At 45.2% G+C, this 20,093-nt stretch overlaps 1 protein-coding gene across 4 annotated transcripts in view; it reads right to left on the bottom strand.

Moving 5' to 3' along the window:
- PLXNA4 (plexin A4) overlaps positions 1-20,093 on the bottom strand; it is a 407,281-nt gene that overhangs the window by 35,554 nt on the left and 351,634 nt on the right. For all 4 annotated transcript variants that reach the window (XM_084518707.1, XM_084518708.1, XM_084518710.1 and 1 more), the window contains 7 exons: positions 19,406-19,645; positions 18,438-18,584; positions 13,062-13,296; positions 12,516-12,658; positions 9,276-9,544; positions 6,723-6,789; positions 5,002-5,148 (listed from right to left, as the gene is read on the bottom strand). In XM_084518707.1, coding sequence (XP_084374833.1) covers positions 5,002-5,148; positions 6,723-6,789; positions 9,276-9,544; positions 12,516-12,658; positions 13,062-13,296; positions 18,438-18,584; positions 19,406-19,645 — 1,248 coding nt within the window. The remainder of the gene's footprint in view (positions 1-5,001; positions 5,149-6,722; positions 6,790-9,275; positions 9,545-12,515; positions 12,659-13,061; positions 13,297-18,437; positions 18,585-19,405; positions 19,646-20,093) is intronic.

Consider the following 20,093-nt stretch of genomic DNA (forward strand, 5'->3'; position numbering starts at 1 on the left):
CAAACCAGAGGGATCTAGGATGGATTAAGGGGAAAAATGTGTACCAAGAGTATTCCCTTTTCTGACACAGCAGGGATTTCACTGAGGGGTTTTTCATGCATCCAGTTTTTGGCTGCCCTCAATCCCTTGCCCTGGGGTCATTTCTTATCACTTATCTGTGCCCAGTGGATTAAGGGTAAGTCAGGACCTGCCTGCCAGCTAAGAGCTGTGAGTTCCCAGATGCTACAGCCAGTGATCTGGGAATAATTTGAGGGGTTTTCTGAACATATATCTCACGCCATTTGTCTCTCTGAGGTGAACCCATTGTACTTGTGGGAGCAGTCCCTTAGATTTGAGCCTCATCTCCTTGGCATTTTCGCTATTCTTAATAACAGAAAGCCCAAGAGTACCAGTTCAGGTTCTGGTGTGATCAGTAAAAATGGCACTCACCCAAGTGGTACCAGACATTTGTCATTAACACACTGTTTTCAGAAAAAAAAAAAAAAAAAAAAAAAAAAAAAACAACATTAAAAATGCTACCAGCCCAGACTCTGGTTGAAACCGACCTGGAATCCAAAGGGTTTCTCCAGAGCTTTCCTTGGCCTCTGAGCCATTCCCTGCTCCCTAGAGATCCGGCAAGGTGACCTACTTGTATAGTAGTCTCCTTGCATTGTCACCTGCCTTTGACAATTTAGGTAAAAGTAATCTTCAATCTCTCAGCTCTAAGTTGGGCCTTCTTCTGAGCAGTCATAGGACAACCCAAGACCCTTCTCATTAGAATGTTATTAATTTGAAATGCAGGGATTTAATAAAATAGATATACAAAAGAAAAACAACAAAAAGTCTTATAGCTTCACATATAGAACAAGAAAATTGACCCAACTAGAGAGGCCTTTGATTTCTCAGAAGAATATCATTTTCTCTAAAGACTGTATCCAAGAATAAATGCAAAGCATATGAGGTGAGGAGGTGGGGAGGGATGCTTTAAACAAACAGAGTGTCTAACAGCAATTTGCCCGGTAACACTTGGCTCTGTCTATGTCAAGTGTTCTGCTCTCTTCAAGTTACAGGAGTGTGAAGTCTATAAACTTTTATAAACTTAGCACACCTTTGCACTTGGAGTGTTCAGTGGAGCTTCTGGCTACATAGGGTCATTAAATTTTCTTGTGCAACTTTTACAAGTGCAGGCATGTTAGTTTTGGTGACCTAGATAAATTCTACCTTGACCATAAATTCCTGTCCGTAGTATGCAATAGGTTCCTAACCTACTGTGGGATCTGAAGGTGGCTTGAAAAGGGTGAAATCATATCAGTATAATTATGTATTGGCTCACTAGGCTCCCTTTGGTGCTGTTATGCTCAACTAAGAGGGACTTGTGAAGATACTGCTTACAAAGAGCTCTGTGATCTTTCTGGATGAAAGGGTAGATATAAATATGAGATATTGATTACATCATAATGCTATTATTTATATGTCACTTCCAGGAGTATTGAAGAAGCACCAATTCAGATAATAATGACAATGGCAGAGATTTACAGTTCTGTGGCATCTTTCATCTCAAAGGATCACAGAGCTATACATAAAAAGCACTGCTGAAATGCATTCGGTGTTGAGGTTATTAGCGGCCCCCCACCCACTACACATCTGTAGGGAAATGAAATGGTGATGAGAGCCTAGACAAGCTCTTTTGAGAGTGCCAAGGGGGTCACATATGGCTCTGGTGACCAGGTTACTCTGCAAGTCTCTGCCATTGATCTGAGCTCACCTAAAGTAGATTGAGCTGATGCCAGTCAGAATAAACTCTGTGGAGTGATTCAGCACCAACGCAAACACCTTGGGTTCAGGTCAGTTGCCTGCATGAATGCAACTTATGCATTGAGAGTTGTGTCAGTGTAGCAAAACAATGGTGATAGTCATGGGGTCAACACGAAAAGATATGGGGCTGTGAGCAAGCGCACTAGTAATCTGTGAGCCCTGCTCTCCCTCTGACTTTTCATGACCTTGGGCCATGTCATCTCACTCGGTTTATGTTTATCAACCTTCTTCTACATCCTTGGGCTCTTTAATTTTTTGTCTGTCAGCCCTTCCAGCCACGAAATGTCTCTAAGTGTATATAAACATGCAATACTTAGCACAACTAAGCCCTGATCTCCGCTGTGGATTACTGGCATTTAAATTACAAACGCGTGGTTTAGGATTAAAGGATTCAGGACCCTGGTCCTGAACTCTTTGCAGTATTTGGGTGGTTTGCCCAGGGACCAGGGTATCAATACAGTTTCTGTCCCAAAGAATCTTCCTTTCCTTCCTACATTAGGGTAAGAAAGGTCCCATGGGGCTAGCACACAACAAGTCTTGGCAGAAAGCAAGGAGGAGAAGGACCCCCCACAAAGAAGCCAAGCACAAGAAACCCCTCTGATATCTCGTTTGTAGCTTAACTCCCTGAAAGGCCTTAACAAAATGCAGCTCAAAACATATTTATCTACTCTGGAGTATGTTGTCAGAGGAGATGATCCGATTAGATTCTCAGCGCTGGAGCCACCGAGGTGTGCAGGGACCACACCGAGCATGCCATTGCTCAAGATGCATTGGGCAGCTCCCTCCTGCCACCCCCGAGCACTAATTATCCAATCCTCTTGACAGCTTCCGACACACATCGAGGCCTTTGCTCCTCTGCGTTATTTGTGTCAAGAGAAATGAAGCTGATGCAGGAGATGGATAGTCTTTCATCTCCCGGTGAGAGCGGAGCAGCGGCAGGAGGGAGCGAGGTTTTTACAGCTGGGCTCTGGTTTGGTGAATGGCTAAAAAATCGCGGATTCTGGCAAAGGCAGATGGTAGCCAGCAGGGATGAAATCTTCTCGTCTTTCATAGGTGCAATAATCTAGCTGGGCTTTTAATAACACTGCAGACCAGAGATGATGGTCGCTGACTGTTAGAGAAGACATTAGCACCAGAGGGAGCTTCTCTGAGGTATACAGCTTGGGAGAAGACCTACTGTTTAGCTGCTGCACATTTATTCTAACAAATCACATCTGTAACTACCTTAGTTTCCCCTGGACTGAAAAATCCCTTGTATGTACAGAAATTGCTATGCAAATATCAAAGACCTTAGCCCACTGAGGACTGCTTCTTTGGAGAACTCTAGGACCTGGCACACAGCAAATTGGAGCTATCTGGTCTGGAAAGAAATCAGATCAAAACAATCTAAACTTAGTGAATGAGGTGCGTATTGTAAAATCAGTAATTCCAGATGTCTGAAATTGCTCTGTCTCCTTTTGTCTCCCTGGATAAGTCAGTTTCTTTGGATTTGCTTTTCATTCAAACCATATTTGAAATCGTGCCTTAAAATATTTGGTCATGATTAATGAAAACTATAGAATAACCCCCTTCCAATGAAGCCCTGGCCTTGCCTTCCTGGAATAACGACAATAAACAGACTGTTTCAATGTGCCACATTGCTAGACTTGTGATTTAACTCAATTCAGCAACCATCTAGCACTCATGAAACATGAACAACCCAATGAATTTTAGCTACATGCACTACAAATTCATAGTGGTGACCAGATGCTTGGGAGAGAACAGGAGACATTCAGGGGATTCTTATATTACAAACACTGAATCAGTTCTTGCTTTATTTCATTACTATATATTTTTGACAAAAGATGACAGAATAATGCTTGCTTAAAAAAGGTAGGGGAAGATCAAATTATAAGAGAAATAAGGAGAAACAGAAAGGAAGAACAATCTTATTCATATTCTGTTTCTTCTTAATCTCCTTCACCAAAGCTGATCTCTGTAAATCTGCTAAGATTCCTATCAGGATATATTTGTCTGCTCTTGAGATGTAAGAGGGAGAGCTGATTAACATCAAACAACACAAAGTGAATGGAGGAGAGCTTTGTTCAGGCTGATGTATAATTACTACCCTTTGCTGGCTGCTTTATATCAAGCCTAAAAGGATCGGAGGGATTTCCTTCGGTGAAAGTGATCGCTCTGTGCCTGCATTTTTCTCCCTTTTGCTCACTCTCTCCATGTAAGATCAGGCCTCCAAATTGCCAGACAACCACATCTAATAGAAAAGAAGCACTACCCTGGTGATTTAATAGGAAAGTCCCATTTTTAGAATGCAAATTAAATTGCAGTCTCATTTAAGAGTGAAGTCTACCCGCTCATTAGACTTGGATTCAACTGAAGCTAGGCTCTAGATCGTAGTCAGTGAAGAAAAAGACATCTGTGGAGTCAGCCCATCTGAGCTAAGACCCAAGGAAGGTCAAAGAAATTGTAATTGTGTGCCCAGTCTGGGCATTGGGCAGCTCTGCCACTGGTGCTGGGGCCCCAGGGAGAGGATGGAGAGAAGGGGGATGAAAATACCTCCAGGTGGTCTCAAGCATGAGGAGGAAGAAACCCTACTGTGGACATCACAGTCCTCCTGCTGAAGATCTCAGGATGGTGACAACTGCAGAGACAACCCCATGCTTCTGCTGGAGGAAGACCACTACCTTTGACCTTAGGACTCAGAGGGATGGGCATCACTTCAAGGAAAAGGGGTAAATGTAGGAAATGGTTTGTCTACCAGAACAAATTGTTCATACCCATTGTCTACACTTTCACAGGCATTCACATGACCCAAGGCTCACACTTGTCTTCCAGTGCTCCTGGACCTCACCTAACCCAAAAAAATGGTAAAGGATTGTCAGCCTAACCTGCAATGAGTGCAGACCTCTTCACCCAACAGACAATGCCCTTGGGGAACTGGAGATGGTCTGGGCATGGGATAGGGCACCATGGAGGTAAATTGGAAGCTGTCATCTTTGCAAACATGCTTTGCAAACAGATACTTCAGCCACAAACTTTGCTGTAACAGGGGATGCAACTAGTGGGTACTCAGCAGGGTTATCCTGCTGGGTTGCAAGAAGAAATTGTCCTGGAGGTCAACATGCCTTTCACTGACTTCTTTCCTCAAAATGCTCTTTTTCTAGAAGAAAGCGGGACAAGTTCATAGGAGAGCATGCTCAGAGCACTCACCAGTGTCTTGTAATCAATCTGCTGTCGGATAAGCTTGTCCTCACTCAGCGAGTACCGGGCCTCCCCAGTGATTGAGTCGATGGGACCCTTTTCCATCTGCTGCTTGATGGCACAGAAGAGGGAGAACAGAGGTTCACCAGCACACTCCTGCAGGGATGAGAGTTAACGACCAGGTCAACCAGGAGGGACAGAGATGAAAACCTCTGGTCCAGAGCTTTGCACCAGAACAGGGAATGGGATGGGTCCTGGAGGACCTGGAGGCAGGGCTTGGCAGGGGTTAGGACCACTGGTGCCCCATCCTGGGTGTCTGTCACACTCTCCCTGAGCAGTCTCATGTTGGAGGCAAACAGGGATGCTTGGGTAGCAGCAGCTCCTGACACAGGGGAGATGCACCCCTGGAGCTGTGTGGTTGCACCGGTGATGTTGGGTGTGTAGGGACCAGCCTGGGACAGCAACAAGGAGCCCACAAAGCACCAGCTTTCCTCATGTCCCATTCCCTTCATTCACTCCCAATCCACCCTTCCCACTCCTTTCCTGTCCTCTCCTATTGCTGCCCTCCCTCTGCACACTCGTGTCCATGCACCCCTCCTTGTTCTTTCTTCTCTTTCATGCCTCTGTCCTTTCTCCCCTCCTTCCCACCTTGCCCTCCCCTCTTGTGCTGTGCCCCAACTCACCGAATGAGGTCATTTTCCTCTGGTGTAAATCCCAGCAACAAGTTAATAATCTGAAGCCAAGTGGCCCCTTTCTCAGTTCCTACACCTGTCTCCCTCTTAATTAGCTTATCTGCCAGCAACATATTGCTAGTGTGTGCCTGTCTCTTGCCCTTATCAGGCCACTGCTCAGGCTAAGGCAAGAAGACAAGTAGCTGAGTGGGGGGGAAGACTATTATAAAAGCAGTGCTTTCAAAAATCACCTCCTTGTATCCTTTCCTCTCAGCTGCAAGTGTGAATCTGATACTAAAGGCACTGAAATTACCTTCCAGGGACCTTCAAAACTTCCCCATGCATTCAGCCTGGTTGTTCCTGGGGTTTGGGACAGCTCAGGGGAATGGGACTGGTTTGTAAAGCTTTGAATTTCCAAGCAGAGGGTGGCTATCCTGTCCAAACGGTGTAATAGGGAGATCTAGCAACAGTGCTGAGAGTTAAGGCAAGGTAAAAAGTTACCTCCCTCCAAAAGGCTTGATCTTAGTATGGTACAATAGCAATTATCATAGAATCCCAGAATGGTTTGGGTTAGAAGAGACCTCAAAGCCCATCTCGTTCCAACCCTTACCATGGCAGGGATACCTCCCCCCAATCCAGGCTGCCCTCAGCCCCATCCAGCCTGGCCTCGGGCACCCCGAGGAATGTGGCAGCCACAGCTCCTCTGGGAAGCCTACAACAGGGCCTCACTACCTTCACTCCAAGAATTTCTTAGGCAAAAATCCAAGAGTTTCTTTCTAATATGTAATCTAAACCTTCTCTTTTGTAGCTTAAAGCCTTTCCCCCTGTCCTATCCCTACACCCCCCGACAAAGAGGTCTCAAAGGCTGAAAGCCTCCTTTTTATTACCTATCACCCAAAAGAGACCTTCCAGAAGTAGTGGGAGGGCTCAGAGGGTGTCGCAGCTGATTTCACTCATTTGCTGATGAGCATCCTGCAAAGTCAATGCTACCCCAGCTGAACCCTGCCAAGAAGCAATGCATTAAAGCAGCTGTTCAGCCAGGCCTGCTGCTTCTCTTACCTTAAGGAACTTGTACAGGAGGAAGGTGAACCAGTTGGTGAGCATTTTCTCAGCCACGGACTCTGTCCTAAAATCAGACCAAGACAAAAAACAAATCAGAAATGAGTTAGTCATGTTAGCCATATCAAAGGGCTGGTTGAAAGATTGGCATCTTGCATCTTACTGCCCAGGTCTCTAGCCCCATGGAAAGTCAGGCATGACACCATCAGGAATAAGCACATCCCAGAGTCTCTGTTTTAGCTTTGGATTTAGGAAACCTTCAGGCATGTCCTTACTGCCCTACTAATTCTCCTGTGACCAGGGAAATCCCTGCATGTCTGTTCTGCAGTTTGTCCATCAATGAGAGAAATGACAAGTTAGGAAGCCTTCTCAGAGATGCTCAGGGAGGATAAATCTATCACATACGAGGAGCTTTTATCAGGTAATGATAATCTCCCTGGTATTTGGGAGTGATTATACTCCCCAATGTGTCAATGTGGCACATTCACAGAACTATTCCTGTAGCCCTTTAACTCTAGCCTCAACCAAGGAAAAAATCCATCCTGAATCTTCAGGGTGAACTTTTCCTACAGAATCACTAACTTGGACTTGCTAATTTGGTTTGGAAACCAGGAACAAAGAATAAGCTTGTGTTGGCTCCAGTACACGCAACGATTTTGTTCAAGAAAAAAAAAACAAACAAGAGTCCTTGCTTGAATGAGTGAAAGTGGGATTTGCTGGTTCCAGCTTTCACCAAGGCCACCCAAGGATTCTTGCTTAGGGCTGCAGCTTGCTTTTTAGGTTACCTAGTCCTTTCAGCATAAAGTTGGTCTCATTTCCTCTGCCTACAGCAATCATTGCTCTGTCTCTGTCCAAACCAGCCTGTTTGCCCTGCATTCCCCTCAGTCACAGTCACCTAGCCACTGTTCCCCACTGATCATGGCATGAACCTCAACTCCAGCACTCTCCACACTTTATCATCCTCGCAGAGGATGTTAAATTATTGTTGCCCAGGCAACTTTGATCTTTTGGGGTCAGTGGATATCATCTCTGACTTCTCCTTGTGCTTTCAAAGCTTGACACAGTGGAGGTGTCTTCAATGTTCACTGTCTCTCCTTCTAAAGGCCACGTTGCATTTCCAACAAATAGGAGTACAGTTAGAAAAGAGCTGGAAGAAGGGGGAAAAAAAGGAAGAAGACAGGAGAAAACACAAATGAACAACCAGGAAAGACAAAGAGATGCAGAAAGGAAAAAAGAAAGGAGAAGATCAAGTGAAGGCACGACTGGAAGAAGGCACTGCCATCCAGCATCAGAGGAGAAGCACAGAGAGGAAGCCTGAGGACAGCTTGGGGGCAGTTTCCAGCCAGGCTGTAGGACTCAGGGAGTTAACTGTCAGTAAAGTCTGGTCTCTGCCCCTGGCTTTGCTGCCCTGAATGCCAGGAAGTGCCTACTGCTCTTTTTTTTTTTTTTTTTTTTTTCTGTTTTTTTCATGGTGGGCTGTGTGCCAGCAGAAAATCTCTCCAGCAGGCACCACAGACCTCTCTTCTGCCTGAGCCATCCATCGTCATCAGCTCAGGGCCCCTCAAACACAGCTTTGAGCAGTGGCAAAGGCCATTTGTACCCAGTAGACTCCCTCTGGTTTTACTTCAGGTGCTGGCTTGAATCAGAAGGGTTCATTCAGACCATGGAAAGGAGAGGATGAGCGTCATCCTAAAAGGAGAAAGGGCTGAATTTCCCTAATCAGGGAAAGTACATTAATTGCAGACCAGTAGATTTGTAACTCAAGGTGTCCCACACAACCCTGGCCTTTAGACCTTGGATCTGGCCAGGAAGCACAAACCCAAACTCATGTCCCTTATAACACCATTTCTGTTGTCCTGCTTAATTCTGTTTTCAACCAGATCCCAAAACCTATGCCCAGGAAGGGACAGGAGATCCCATGATGCAGCTGAAGAAGACTCCACATGTGTCCATAGGTGACTCAGAAACAAGAAGCATGGCAGGGCAGTCCAAATCTTGGGCAAGATAAAGCAACAGCCGATTTACTCACCTTAAAGACCAAGTATATTATACAGCCTGTTCTTTGTGATATAAGTAGAACACAAATCCAAAATAAGGATTATGAAACATGGGATCTGGCTGCCCTTATGAAGCTTTCCAGAAAATCCACATTAAAATCTATTGATAGTGGAGCAGTGAAACTTTAATTGTCGGCTGGTTTTTGGTTGCAGATGAAATGGAGAGAGATCTACAGACACACTTACTGAAAAAGGGAAGGAACCCTCTGCTGGGAAGTTTTGAATGAAGCCAGAGAGCAGCAAACCAGTGAGGGAAAGCAGTTCAACTTTCATTCAGCCCTACCTGCCTTATTCACACCTGCCTGCACGCAGCTTCATGGCAACCCTACAGGGCCATGTGAGCTGTGGCTGTACACCATCCTGATTTCATACCCTGCTGCAAAAAGCAAGATCAAGCAAATTTGTCCTTTTCCTCCAAAATGGACTATCATGCTCATGTTAGATAGTAGAGCACAGGTTGCCCTTCCCAGCTTGGTCTAGCCCCAGGTATCTTTACCTCCGGAGCAGCAGCTTGGGGTGGTTTTTGCTCTCCAGATTTTTGTCTATGAGGTCGGCCAAGAGCTGTTTGAGGACATCAGTAGCGTACTCCAGCTTGCTCTGCAGCACTGTCATGATCAGTGAAGCCACGTTGCCACGGTCCCGCATGGAAAAGCTGCGCTGGGACTCCAGCGTGCGGATGAAGGACAGCAGGAAAACCTTGTTGTTGATGAGCTGTGCAAAAAGCTTGAGGCCTTTCTCCACCCGTTCCTGCCTGTAGCCAGGGACCTGTATGAGAAGACAAGGAGTTTATACCTTTCCCTCACTGCCCACTGTCAGGCCATGCCCAAATGGATTGTGCACCCGTTGATACTTCTCTGCCCTCAGCCCTCCATCTCCTCCAACTACACACTTCAACATCAAGCAGAAGGCAGATCTAAGGCAGGAAAGAGGAAAAACTGCCTCAAATGGCAAAGAGAATTTAAAAGAAATATATATATATATATTCTCTAAAAGGCAGGTAAGCACTTCCTTCTGCTTTACAGGATAGTCCTGTGAAAAAGAAGCGAGTCCATGCATCATCTGAAGATTAGGGAGCCAGAGGGACCTCCTAACCACAGCCAGATGATTATTTTCCATCCCTGCATCCCTGACCATTTAGTGGAGATTGCTAATGCCTGGATGCTGTACCACAGCATATTGCATTTTTATTGCAGTCAGACTGAAATCTCACTCTGTCCTCCCCTAACACCTCTTTTTATCTCTGCAAGATGCCTGCTTACAGAGAAAAACAGTCTAAGTCAATGCTGGAAAGGTTATGTGGGTCTCCTGTTGGTCTGACCTGTCTAGGTCTCCTTACCACCACATCCCAGCAAGTACCCACACATCAGCTGCCCTTCAGTAGCTTCTTGGGTACAGGGAAGATGTAATGTGGGGAATACAGGACACGGGTTTGGGGTTCTGCTTCAGGGAGCTGGGGGAAGTAGTAAGAACGTGAGGGGAGAAAGAGGTCCAAGAGTCATGTTTTGAGGAGATGAAGTTGAGGTGGTGAACATGGAGAACATGGGTGTTGGTTTGAAAAACTCGCTAGAGGAAGGTGTGAGAAGGCAAAAGAGCTGGGACCTATTTTGGAAATCCTACTGTGATGGGACCCCAGGGCTTGGTAGGTGAGGTGGTTCAGAGGCAGGGATGTTAATAAGCTTCCGATTTATTTCTCATTTGTGACAGGCTAGTGAACTATCTTTTTATACAGAATAATTTAGGACCTCAGCACTGGACCCTAGATCCTACAGTCTGCAGTGGGCACTACCCTTTCCTGCTCTTCTGCCTCTGGATCAAAATGAAGCCATACTCTGTGGGTATATACTACATCCCTTTATCTGCTGCACCAGCGTGGTCCTAAATAGAGAACTCCAAACTCATTCCTCCATGTCACCGAAGCTCTTTCAGCCCTTCATAAAGTTTCCCTGAAAGCTGGAGAGTCACAACTCAGAGAAACACATGCCACTAAGGCAAGTACTCATTAACCACCCAGTTTTGGCACTTTAATCCAAAACAAGTTAGCATGCTTAAACAACCGAGTAATGCAAGTCCCCTTAAAGAATCATTACTTTTTTATTCTGGAAATTAAAGAGATCTTAACTCTTTTTGCATACAGCAAATAAATTACTTACTAAATAGCTTGAGACAACCAACCAACCAACCACTACCACCCATCCTGCTAATAATTATTTTTAATTCACTTGCTTGAACATTTAATATTGTCTATCCCCGGGTTATTATGGAGAAATAAAAAAAAATAACAAGAAAAGTATTTTGTAGTGCATCTGGAAGCAGTTAATTAGCAAATGAGCTGGAAATAAGTAAGACCTGCTCACTGCAGGATCTCTGTTGGGGCCTTTTCCCAATAAATATAAACTCCTTCTAGGTGCTACAGAGAAAGGAGCAGAATGGAAACTGTCTTCCCTTGTTTGTTGGTAGCCAAAGATGTTGACATCTAAAGAGCTACAGTAGCTTTAAACAGGATTAAGGGGAAAAAATACAACAAAATAATTAAAAAAAATGAAATCAAGGGAAGGGGAGATCAAAGGTGACAGATTGAAACGTTGGCTCTCTGTCTCTCTGCATGCATATTCATATGGGAGCATCTATACTAAAAACTCTGTAGGGTTCAGAGGCCATTCTATGGTCAGCTGGATGAGGCTGATGAATATACAAGTTGAAACTGGCCGTGGGTATGATGAAAGTATTTGTATGTGTGTATGTACACAGGGAAGAAATTCACCACCCCTCATCTTTTGTGCTCACTTGTTGCATTTGCTGGGCTGCTTTTCCATAGGGAAAACAGCTCAAGGGTACTCTACCTGCATCCCAAAGGCAAATCTCTACAATAACCAATGTGTAATGCAGCCTCCCACCCATTCCCAACAGTCCTCATTGCTTCCAGATCATTTTTTTAATGGTTCTCACCACATAGTTTGATGAAGTTTGGCTCTCCTGAAGGGCAGGAGCAGGAACCTCTGATTACACAGACAGCCAAGCATGGTATTGCCTGCGCCAGCTTCTATTCCTCCTCCCTGCCAACACACCCCAGTCTTGGCCTCCAGCAATCTCACCAGCACATGCCAGAGCCTCTCTGAAGCACAGAGCTTGCCAAAGACTTTGCAGAAAGCTCAGCCAAGGACCTCCCCGGCCTTGGCCGTGGTGTGTTACCCGCTTCTCTGGGCAAGGTATCCCTTGAGCAGATCCTGTCCAGAGCTGGGCAGTGTCTCACCATCCTCCCACCACTGCTGTATGGACAGCTGGGATGAAGGGAGCAATTGTGGGCAGCTTATGGGCAGATTGGTCCTGGAGGCTTCTGACCTCACTGCAAACCACAGAGCAAAGGTGAATCTTCCTCAGAGAATGCAGGTTATTTGTGATATAGGCAGATATGCTGCTTTGCTTTAGGACTGTTATTCTGGACCCTGCACAGTGAGAAGAATAAACCCCAATAGGATGGAGACCATGGAGGATCTTAAAGCAGCAGACCTAATGCACATAGATGTATGGGACTCTTCTAAGTAAATGAGTGATCAAACAGAATTTAACATCTAAGATAGGAAAAAATCATCCTCCCTTTTCAATTTAGACTTTTAATGAGGTGGTATTTTGTCCCTGGGAAGACACAGCACTGAAAGCCATCATGTCCCCACCACTGGCACATCTTTTGCATTCAGGGCATGAGAGTAACTGGCAGCTGGTGATGTTGATTTCATACCTCCAGGTCTCTCAGGACTGGGTGATCTTCAATGCCAGGGAAAAGCACCCTCATGGTGTAGGTTCGGTAATCAAGGAAAGGGATCCCAGCTCCATCCAGGTCGCTTGTCAGCTCATGAATATCCGTCTGCAGCTCCGCAAAGGCTGACACAAAAAAGGAACAAGGCATGCATCAATGACAGTCCAGCTCTCCCTCATCATAATGGAAAAGGCCTTCAGACCCACGTGTATGAAACTAGGGTATAAATGCAGAAGCAACAGATGGAGAGGAAGAAGGTGGACAAGACAGGCTCACCCTTCCCACCACATAACCTTTCCTCAGGACCAAGGCTCCTTCAGGACGCTGAGTTAGCTGGTGCAGGCAAGACAAGGTGGAGGAATAAAGGATTCAGGGAAAATGGGCAAAGTCAGATTAAATCCAGGCCCAAGCCAACCCCACAACTCCCATTTCTTGGTGATATTTTGGCTCAAAGCTTTGTGGCTGGAGCCCTGTCTCCTGACACTGTGGGAGTCTTCTCCCACATCACACCTTCTTCCCCCATCATACCTTCTTTGCACTCCAGTGCCACCCTGGACTCCAGGTTGTCCATCTGCATCTGCAGACGCTTGAGGGTCAAGTCACTTTCTCGGGACTTGCGCTTGTAGGCAATCAGCACAGCCACGATGAAGATGATGAGCAGGCCGCCAGCCACCGCAATGCTGACGATAGCTGGCAAGCTGAGGGGGCTGTCTGGAGAGATGTAGACCATCCCCGGGGAGAACTCCATCCCTCCTACACGAGCCTAGAGGGAAGGCAAGAGAAAGTTGTGTTGAAAATCCCATACAAGCAAGAACATGGAGGAACTTCACCATCACCCCAACTACAGCTGCTATGCAAGTCAAGCTCCCATGACAGCACATGAACCTCTCAAATTAAAGAGAGCATGAAGTACTTGGATATAGAACGGTTAAAACCACATGAAGTGTCATGTAGGAAAAGCTCTGTTGGTAGTCTCACCATAGATCAGGTCAGCAAAGGACTTCTGGTAAGACAAACCTTACCATGCCCAATGCCCTGGCTATATATCAACGTAGGGTTCATTTAGGGTTTTCCATCCTATGTCCTGAACAGCTACGCTCTGTTGCACTGCCTTGATGTCAGTTAGCCTCAGAATGCATACCGGACATATCACTCTTTGTTATGGACTGATGGGTCCTAACTTAATTATGGGACAGGAGATATTTGACCCAGACATCTGGCACAGGAGAAGCCAGAACACTGGGAATGCCAGAATTACAGAGTCACAATTTGCTTTTGACTATTCAAGTTGAGAAAAAATATCTGGAAACCACTCAAATAGGGAAAAGAAAAAAGAAAAAGAAAAAAGCCCACAGAGCCTGGCCCATCCCCTTTACAGCCCTTTCTGTTCTCCCTGCACTCTCAGAGGTTCTCAGGCCTCTGGGACACGTTTCTTTGTTAAACTTTGCTTTATAGGCCAGAAAGAAACCCTGCAAGTGGTGCTGTTGCATCCCCAACTAAAAACTCTGCTGAAGAAAGTCTGTTAGGAGCCCATTTATCCAACATGAACACCAATCCCAACAGCAATCCCACAGGATGCCATTTGCTCAAGGCTACTACAAAGCTGTTCAAGGCTATCTGTAAAACAGGACATTTTGGTGTGGCAGGGGGAAAAGCACTGCTGACTAGTCTGAGATATAAAAGGATGGCTTCTAGGACTGGGCTGTGGTAGGGGGACACTAGTTATGGATCAGCATAAACCTAGGAAGACGTCATGCAAAGTGCTTGAAGAATTGGGAAATGGTGAGCCCCATCATTTAATTCCAGCTGAGCTTTGTACTGAAGAAAAAAAAGCTGGTCCTGCACAAAGTGAAAAATCTGTCTGCCAGGCAAGAGCCAGGCCTATGTGCTTCCCCCTCCAACTGCAAGTGGGACCCCTGACAACTGAACCTTTACCTATCTCCTTTACTAGGAGCTCTATTGCCTCCTTCTCAGCACCCCTAGCAGTCAGTGCAAACAGCCTTCATCTCAGCTTAGTGTCCAGCCTTGTCCCAGGTCCCACTGGCTCTCAGTTAATCAGTCTGTTTCCAGCCTGCATGCATACATGTTAATCCCAAATTTTCCATGCCTCAGCTCAGGCACCTACTCAGGTTTCTTCCCTAGGTTGCAGGAGGCTGCAGCCAGCAGAAAAGATTATGAAGTACAGAGTTGTGAATTAATGCAAAGCTGCTCTCACTCCTCACCACCCCAGCCCTTGATGGGGACATGAATGTCTCCATCATCTAGAAATGATTTATGGAGCCACGTTACAACCACTGAGAAGGTGGCTGTTTTGCTCCATCACCAGCTGTAGGCTGTTCCACAGCAGGTCCTGGTCAAAACCACCTAGCCAGAACCCTTATATCTTGCACAGAACAGAGGTGAATTTCTGGAAATATATCATTTCCATCCACAAGGTCCTCTTATGACCTGAATACTCCTAAACATTTGAAGACAGGCTCTAGAAAGATAACGGTGTCCACAATGAGCAACTAAACCAAATGTAAGCTCATCTGACAAGGCAATGGAGTTTGATGACCCTATTGTAGCATGATATTGATGATTTGTAGAGCATCTTCAGGGGCCAAGGAACAACCTAGTAAGTCGAAGAACCATTAGTCCATACTTTTCCTGTCTATTCCAAGATATAAGGCTCAACTCAACTTCAGAAAGCCTGCAAATGTAGAGTTTTGGTGTTGGCATGTGGCAAGCTCAGCTGAGAACACAAGCTTCCAAAGTCAAAAGCTAATCTACTCACTCAAAACTATTGCTGTTTGACCTAGACCAGTGTCCCAAATCCTTCCAAGATGACAGCAAAATTGGCTCACCAGTTTGCACAATTTCCTTCCTGTCACGGTGGATCAATAAACTGAGTCATTATATTTCATTTTCTGCTTCCTACAGTGGCCCTTTTCGTCCAGGCCTGGCAGTGAAATAAGTCCATTCATGGAGTTTCAGACTCGAGTCAAAAAACCCCATCCTGGTCCCCAATGTAGGTCTGTCCTCAAAGCCCACCGAACAGCCTGGCTCCGTGGGTGGGTTTCCTCTCACCAAACTTTTGACATTCACATCTGAGTTGGACATTACAGCGTGCTTTTAGAGTCAAGGCAGAGAAAAGGCACTTTCAGCGTGTGATTCATGCCAGCTGCTTTTGACACCTGCTTTGACATTAGGATGAGACGCTTTATTCAGCAGAAGTTCCCATTTCTCTCCATTAGCTATAAGAGAATTTGGACTCCTAGAGGGAGGCGTCTAGCAAAGTTCCTCTCTAAAGATGTTTTCAACACTGGAAAAGCCTCACAGTCCACAAATCAAACTGCCAGGATCTAATGGAATCTGTCTCTTGGAGAAGAAAGCCTGCCAGTTTTCAGTGCTATTTGTGAACGCTTCAATGAAAATAATAAAATATACAGATATGGCCCTACTTTTTTTCTTGGGCCCTGAATGTTTACCAAGGAAGCTAGTAACACCTCCCAGACATGAATTCCGTATCACCAAACAACAGTTTGGCATTTTTTAGGCCTATTAATCTGGCATTTGCTCCAAACGGCACTACGGCAGAGCCCAATTTTCACCAGCAAAGTTTTAGGGACAACTTGTAATGGTTCAAGAGAGATTTTCTTAGGTCCTCTTCTGTAAAACTTGACTGTGGGTAGTGTCTTTCCTACTGCAAGTTTGCCCTGGCAAAACATAAATGTTTGCCTTAGGATAATATGAATTGTGCCCAGAATTTCAATTGCTAAATTTGACCATCTCTCCATACAAAGACACCAGGGTGACTTTCCATATGTAAGTGAATGCACAGAATACCAGCATCCCTTCGAGTTTACTCTGTCTCTTCATTGCAGACCTTCTCTACCATGGTTACACATGAATCTTCCTTATCTCTGTTTCTCTTACTTGGAAAAGAGCTTGCCTCTGCGTGTTATACTATCCTTATAAACCATTGCTCTGGGCTTGTTGTTCTTTTATATTTTTTTTCAAGTATTTAACTCATTTATTCTATAAAAGATAGCCGAACTAGAGCAAAACCACGCTGACATCAACACGTGGCACTGTCACCGTTACTTCCCTTTGAAATAATCACAGCATTACACAGGTTAATTCAGCCCCATGTCTCCTCTCAGATCCAGGCCACTTCCATTTGCAGCAAAGGGTTTGTGGAGCAGTTTTCTCAAGGTTGCACAGGAATTCACAGGCAGAAGTAGGAGAAGGACCTGAGAGAGCTACCTGTCAATTGTCCTCACCCTCAGAGTGACTCTTATGTGAAACATGGGCAACAGAGCTGCTGTGCCATGCTGGAGGGGCATTTCCCAGCCCAGCTGTCCCCCAGGTAACTTCCAGATGCAAAGTCCATCCTTGAGCACTGGCCTCATCAGAGGTGACCTTCCCATTTGGTTCCCAGCCCAGACACTGTCAAAGGTTTGTCTCAGTGTTGGCTTTTGACAGAGAAATCTGTAACTCGCCCCTAACAGTGATGCTCATTAAAAGGCTTCAAGAGGATCATCTTCCCACATTTCCAGCAGAATCTCTTGTTTGATCAGCATCCTCAGAAAGGGATTATTTTCTTCACTTAAGCTGTCCCAAGCTGCAGGAACAGGGGACACTTCCCAATTAGTAAGGCCCAGCCAGATGTTCATCCTCCCTGATCCCCAGGGGTTGATTATTGCTCACCTGACTTTGAGCTCTCTCTCTCTAGGGCTGTTTTTGTCCATCTCTGACTAACCATATGTTTAATTATATTCATGAAAATGACAGGGAACATATATTGTCATGTTCAAAAGCCTTGGTATTCACACAGAGAAAATCTCTCACTTCATTATTGCTCCTCTTGGAGTGTCTTAATGTGCTTTACAATGAATTGAGAGCCACAGCATATTTGCATGGCTGAAAAGGATTATTACCTCTATTTTCCAGATGATAAACTTCAGCACAGAGAAGTTAAATAGCCAGTGTGAGGTCTCCCAGCAGCAGTCACAACTGGGACCAAGGATGGTCACCATAAACTCTCTATTTTCTAAAAGACTGCAGAAAATTCTTTCATTTTATTTATTCTTTTTAAGAGCCATACGGTGCATCTCCATCAAATTCTACAAATCTCACTGCACCAAATTAAATAAATACATGACAGATTTGGGAGGGCAGAAGAGAGGTGGAAAAAAAAAAAAAAGTTGATCCCAGGCAATGAAAAACATTGATCATCCACATGTCTGTTGTCAGTTATTAGTCTTTGTTGTGTTTTCCACCCACAGCTCTGTACAACTCAGATGAGTTTGCTGATGTCCTGTTTATCGAGCAACAGCACTGAGGCATGCAAATTGCTGAGAGGCAAGCAAAGGAGTGAATAAATCAGTGGATAGAGGAGGAAGCTCCCTCTGATGTAATCACCAGGCTCATTTTTCATAGGTTCTAGGAAGGATATGCAAGATTACACTAAGTTGTATAGATGTCAAAATCTCAAAGTCACACTGCAGTCCATATCCTGCATGGTTTTTTCTCCTACATTACGAAAAATTTTAGCCACCAACATGCTGGTAATTGCTGAGGACTGTGATGAAGTTAACAAAGTACATCATGTAGGGAATATGTTATATGTAGGAACTCACATGAGTATCTGGGATTCTTACAGGCTGTATGAAGAAAGAAGAGAAGAAAACTTTCCTAAAGTGTTGATTACAAAAGGTCCTTTACTGTCTATAAAGATTTCCAAGTCACTTTTCTAGGATTGATGGGGATATTGTATCAAGAAGAGACTTTGATATTTGTAGGCTGTGCATAAGGCAAATGATGATGCAGACTCCTGGGAGACCTTTGCCAGCTCTTCAGCATTTTTGTGCCCTCACAACTCACCCAGGGAAGAAAAGCTGACTTTCAGGCATCACTTACCATCACCTTGTGCCGTCCAATGAGGTTTGGGGATTCACACAGCAGCTGCACATCTGATACGGTCACCACACAGGGCTTCTCACCAACCAGGACAGTGTAGTTCAGCTTGGCATTCCCTCCTGCCACTGGTGGGATCAGGTTCTTGCCCTGGATAGAAAAGAGTATCACCCCCCCAAAAAAAAAACACACATCAGAAAAGAGTTTTCCTCCCAGTTTTGTTTTGTTCCTGTTACACAAGTGTTAACATTGCAGTCGACATTCAAGCTTCACCGTTCACTAACTTAGCAAGAAAAAGCCACTTAAAAAATCCTACAGAAGACAATAGGGATGGATAGACTGTCATCAGTCAAAACAGCTTGTCCTGTTTCTGTCTCTGGAACTAAAACATTGCATACAAGCCTTGAACAAACAGGACCTCAGAAAACATTCAGGCAATATTGAAACATATTTCCAAACGTGCAAGCAGGTATTCTGTGTGCACAAATACTTCTTTGTGTATGTGCCACATTCCAGTGCTGATATGGAAATGTTCAAGCATAAAATTCCTTCTTTGTGTAGCTGCCCAGATTACAAAACTGACGGAGGACTGCTATGGGATTTGCCCAGGAGTGAAAAGAAGGTCTCTAAAACCCAAGAAAGAAATAGGTTTGGGTATTTAACTGCCTGCCCTGCCACAATGGTTGAAAATTTTCTTCCCTGGCAAACAACAGTGGTTGCAAATTTAGGTGGCACACATTTAGCTGCAGCAGGAATTTATATTTTGTAGTTTTGGGTATTGGAAGATGCTGAGCAGTGATTGGTGCAGTGTTTGCTGATGGTGACTCTGATATGATGCGATAAGATGGGTGTAAAGAGTGAAGAAAATCTCTGGGGATGCCACTGTGATTAGTGGGGTGCTAGCAGACACAGAAAGACCACAGGCAGCATGTTTTTGACCATCCTCATCCCATCTTTGGTCCCCACCTCACCTTCAGTATGATCGGACTTCCTGGCTTCAGCTCCAGGATCCCCGAGGGATTGAAAACCTCAAAGACCGGGTTTGGGTAGTAGGTGAAGTTGGTTTTGTTGAGGATCAGCAGGGACTGCACGTTGTCGAGAATGAAGCCGAACTCCTCTGGGCGCTCAGCTAGCTCAGACTGGTGATTGGGGTCAACAGCCAGTGCTGGAGCCTGGCAGGTCATCTCCGTGCTGTTCTGCACCTCACAGTTCTGGGGAGAGAAACCCAACACAAGGAGAGTTTATGGACAATGCCTCCAGCTCTGCTGGAGGGCTGATACCTCCCAAGGAAATGCCAGCCTAGCAGAGGACACTGAGGAGCAGACCTCCATGGTTATCAAGAGGCCAACTGATGCTTTGCTGCTTCAAAGCACACCCCAAACCCATCAAGCAATCAAGGGAGGGATTAGGAAAGATTTGCTGGGACTGGTGTTAGAACAGTTTGTATTGCAACTGAGCACCCTGTACCTCTGCTCTGAGGGAGTTCAGCCTCTGGGATTGCCAGTTTTTCTTTCCTTTTGAAATAAGTAGTTACACTTTATTATTATTTATTTATCTATTTATTGGAAGGTGGAAGTTCATCAAAGCTCCACAACCGTCCTGCAGTTAACTCTCACCCTCTAAAGATCATTCCACAAATGCATGTGCAATGCATGCTCA

The sequence above is a fragment of the Aythya ferina genome, assembly GCF_964211825.1.
Source record: "Aythya ferina genome assembly, chromosome: 1".
Classification (NCBI taxonomy): Eukaryota; Metazoa; Chordata; class Aves; order Anseriformes; family Anatidae; genus Aythya; species Aythya ferina.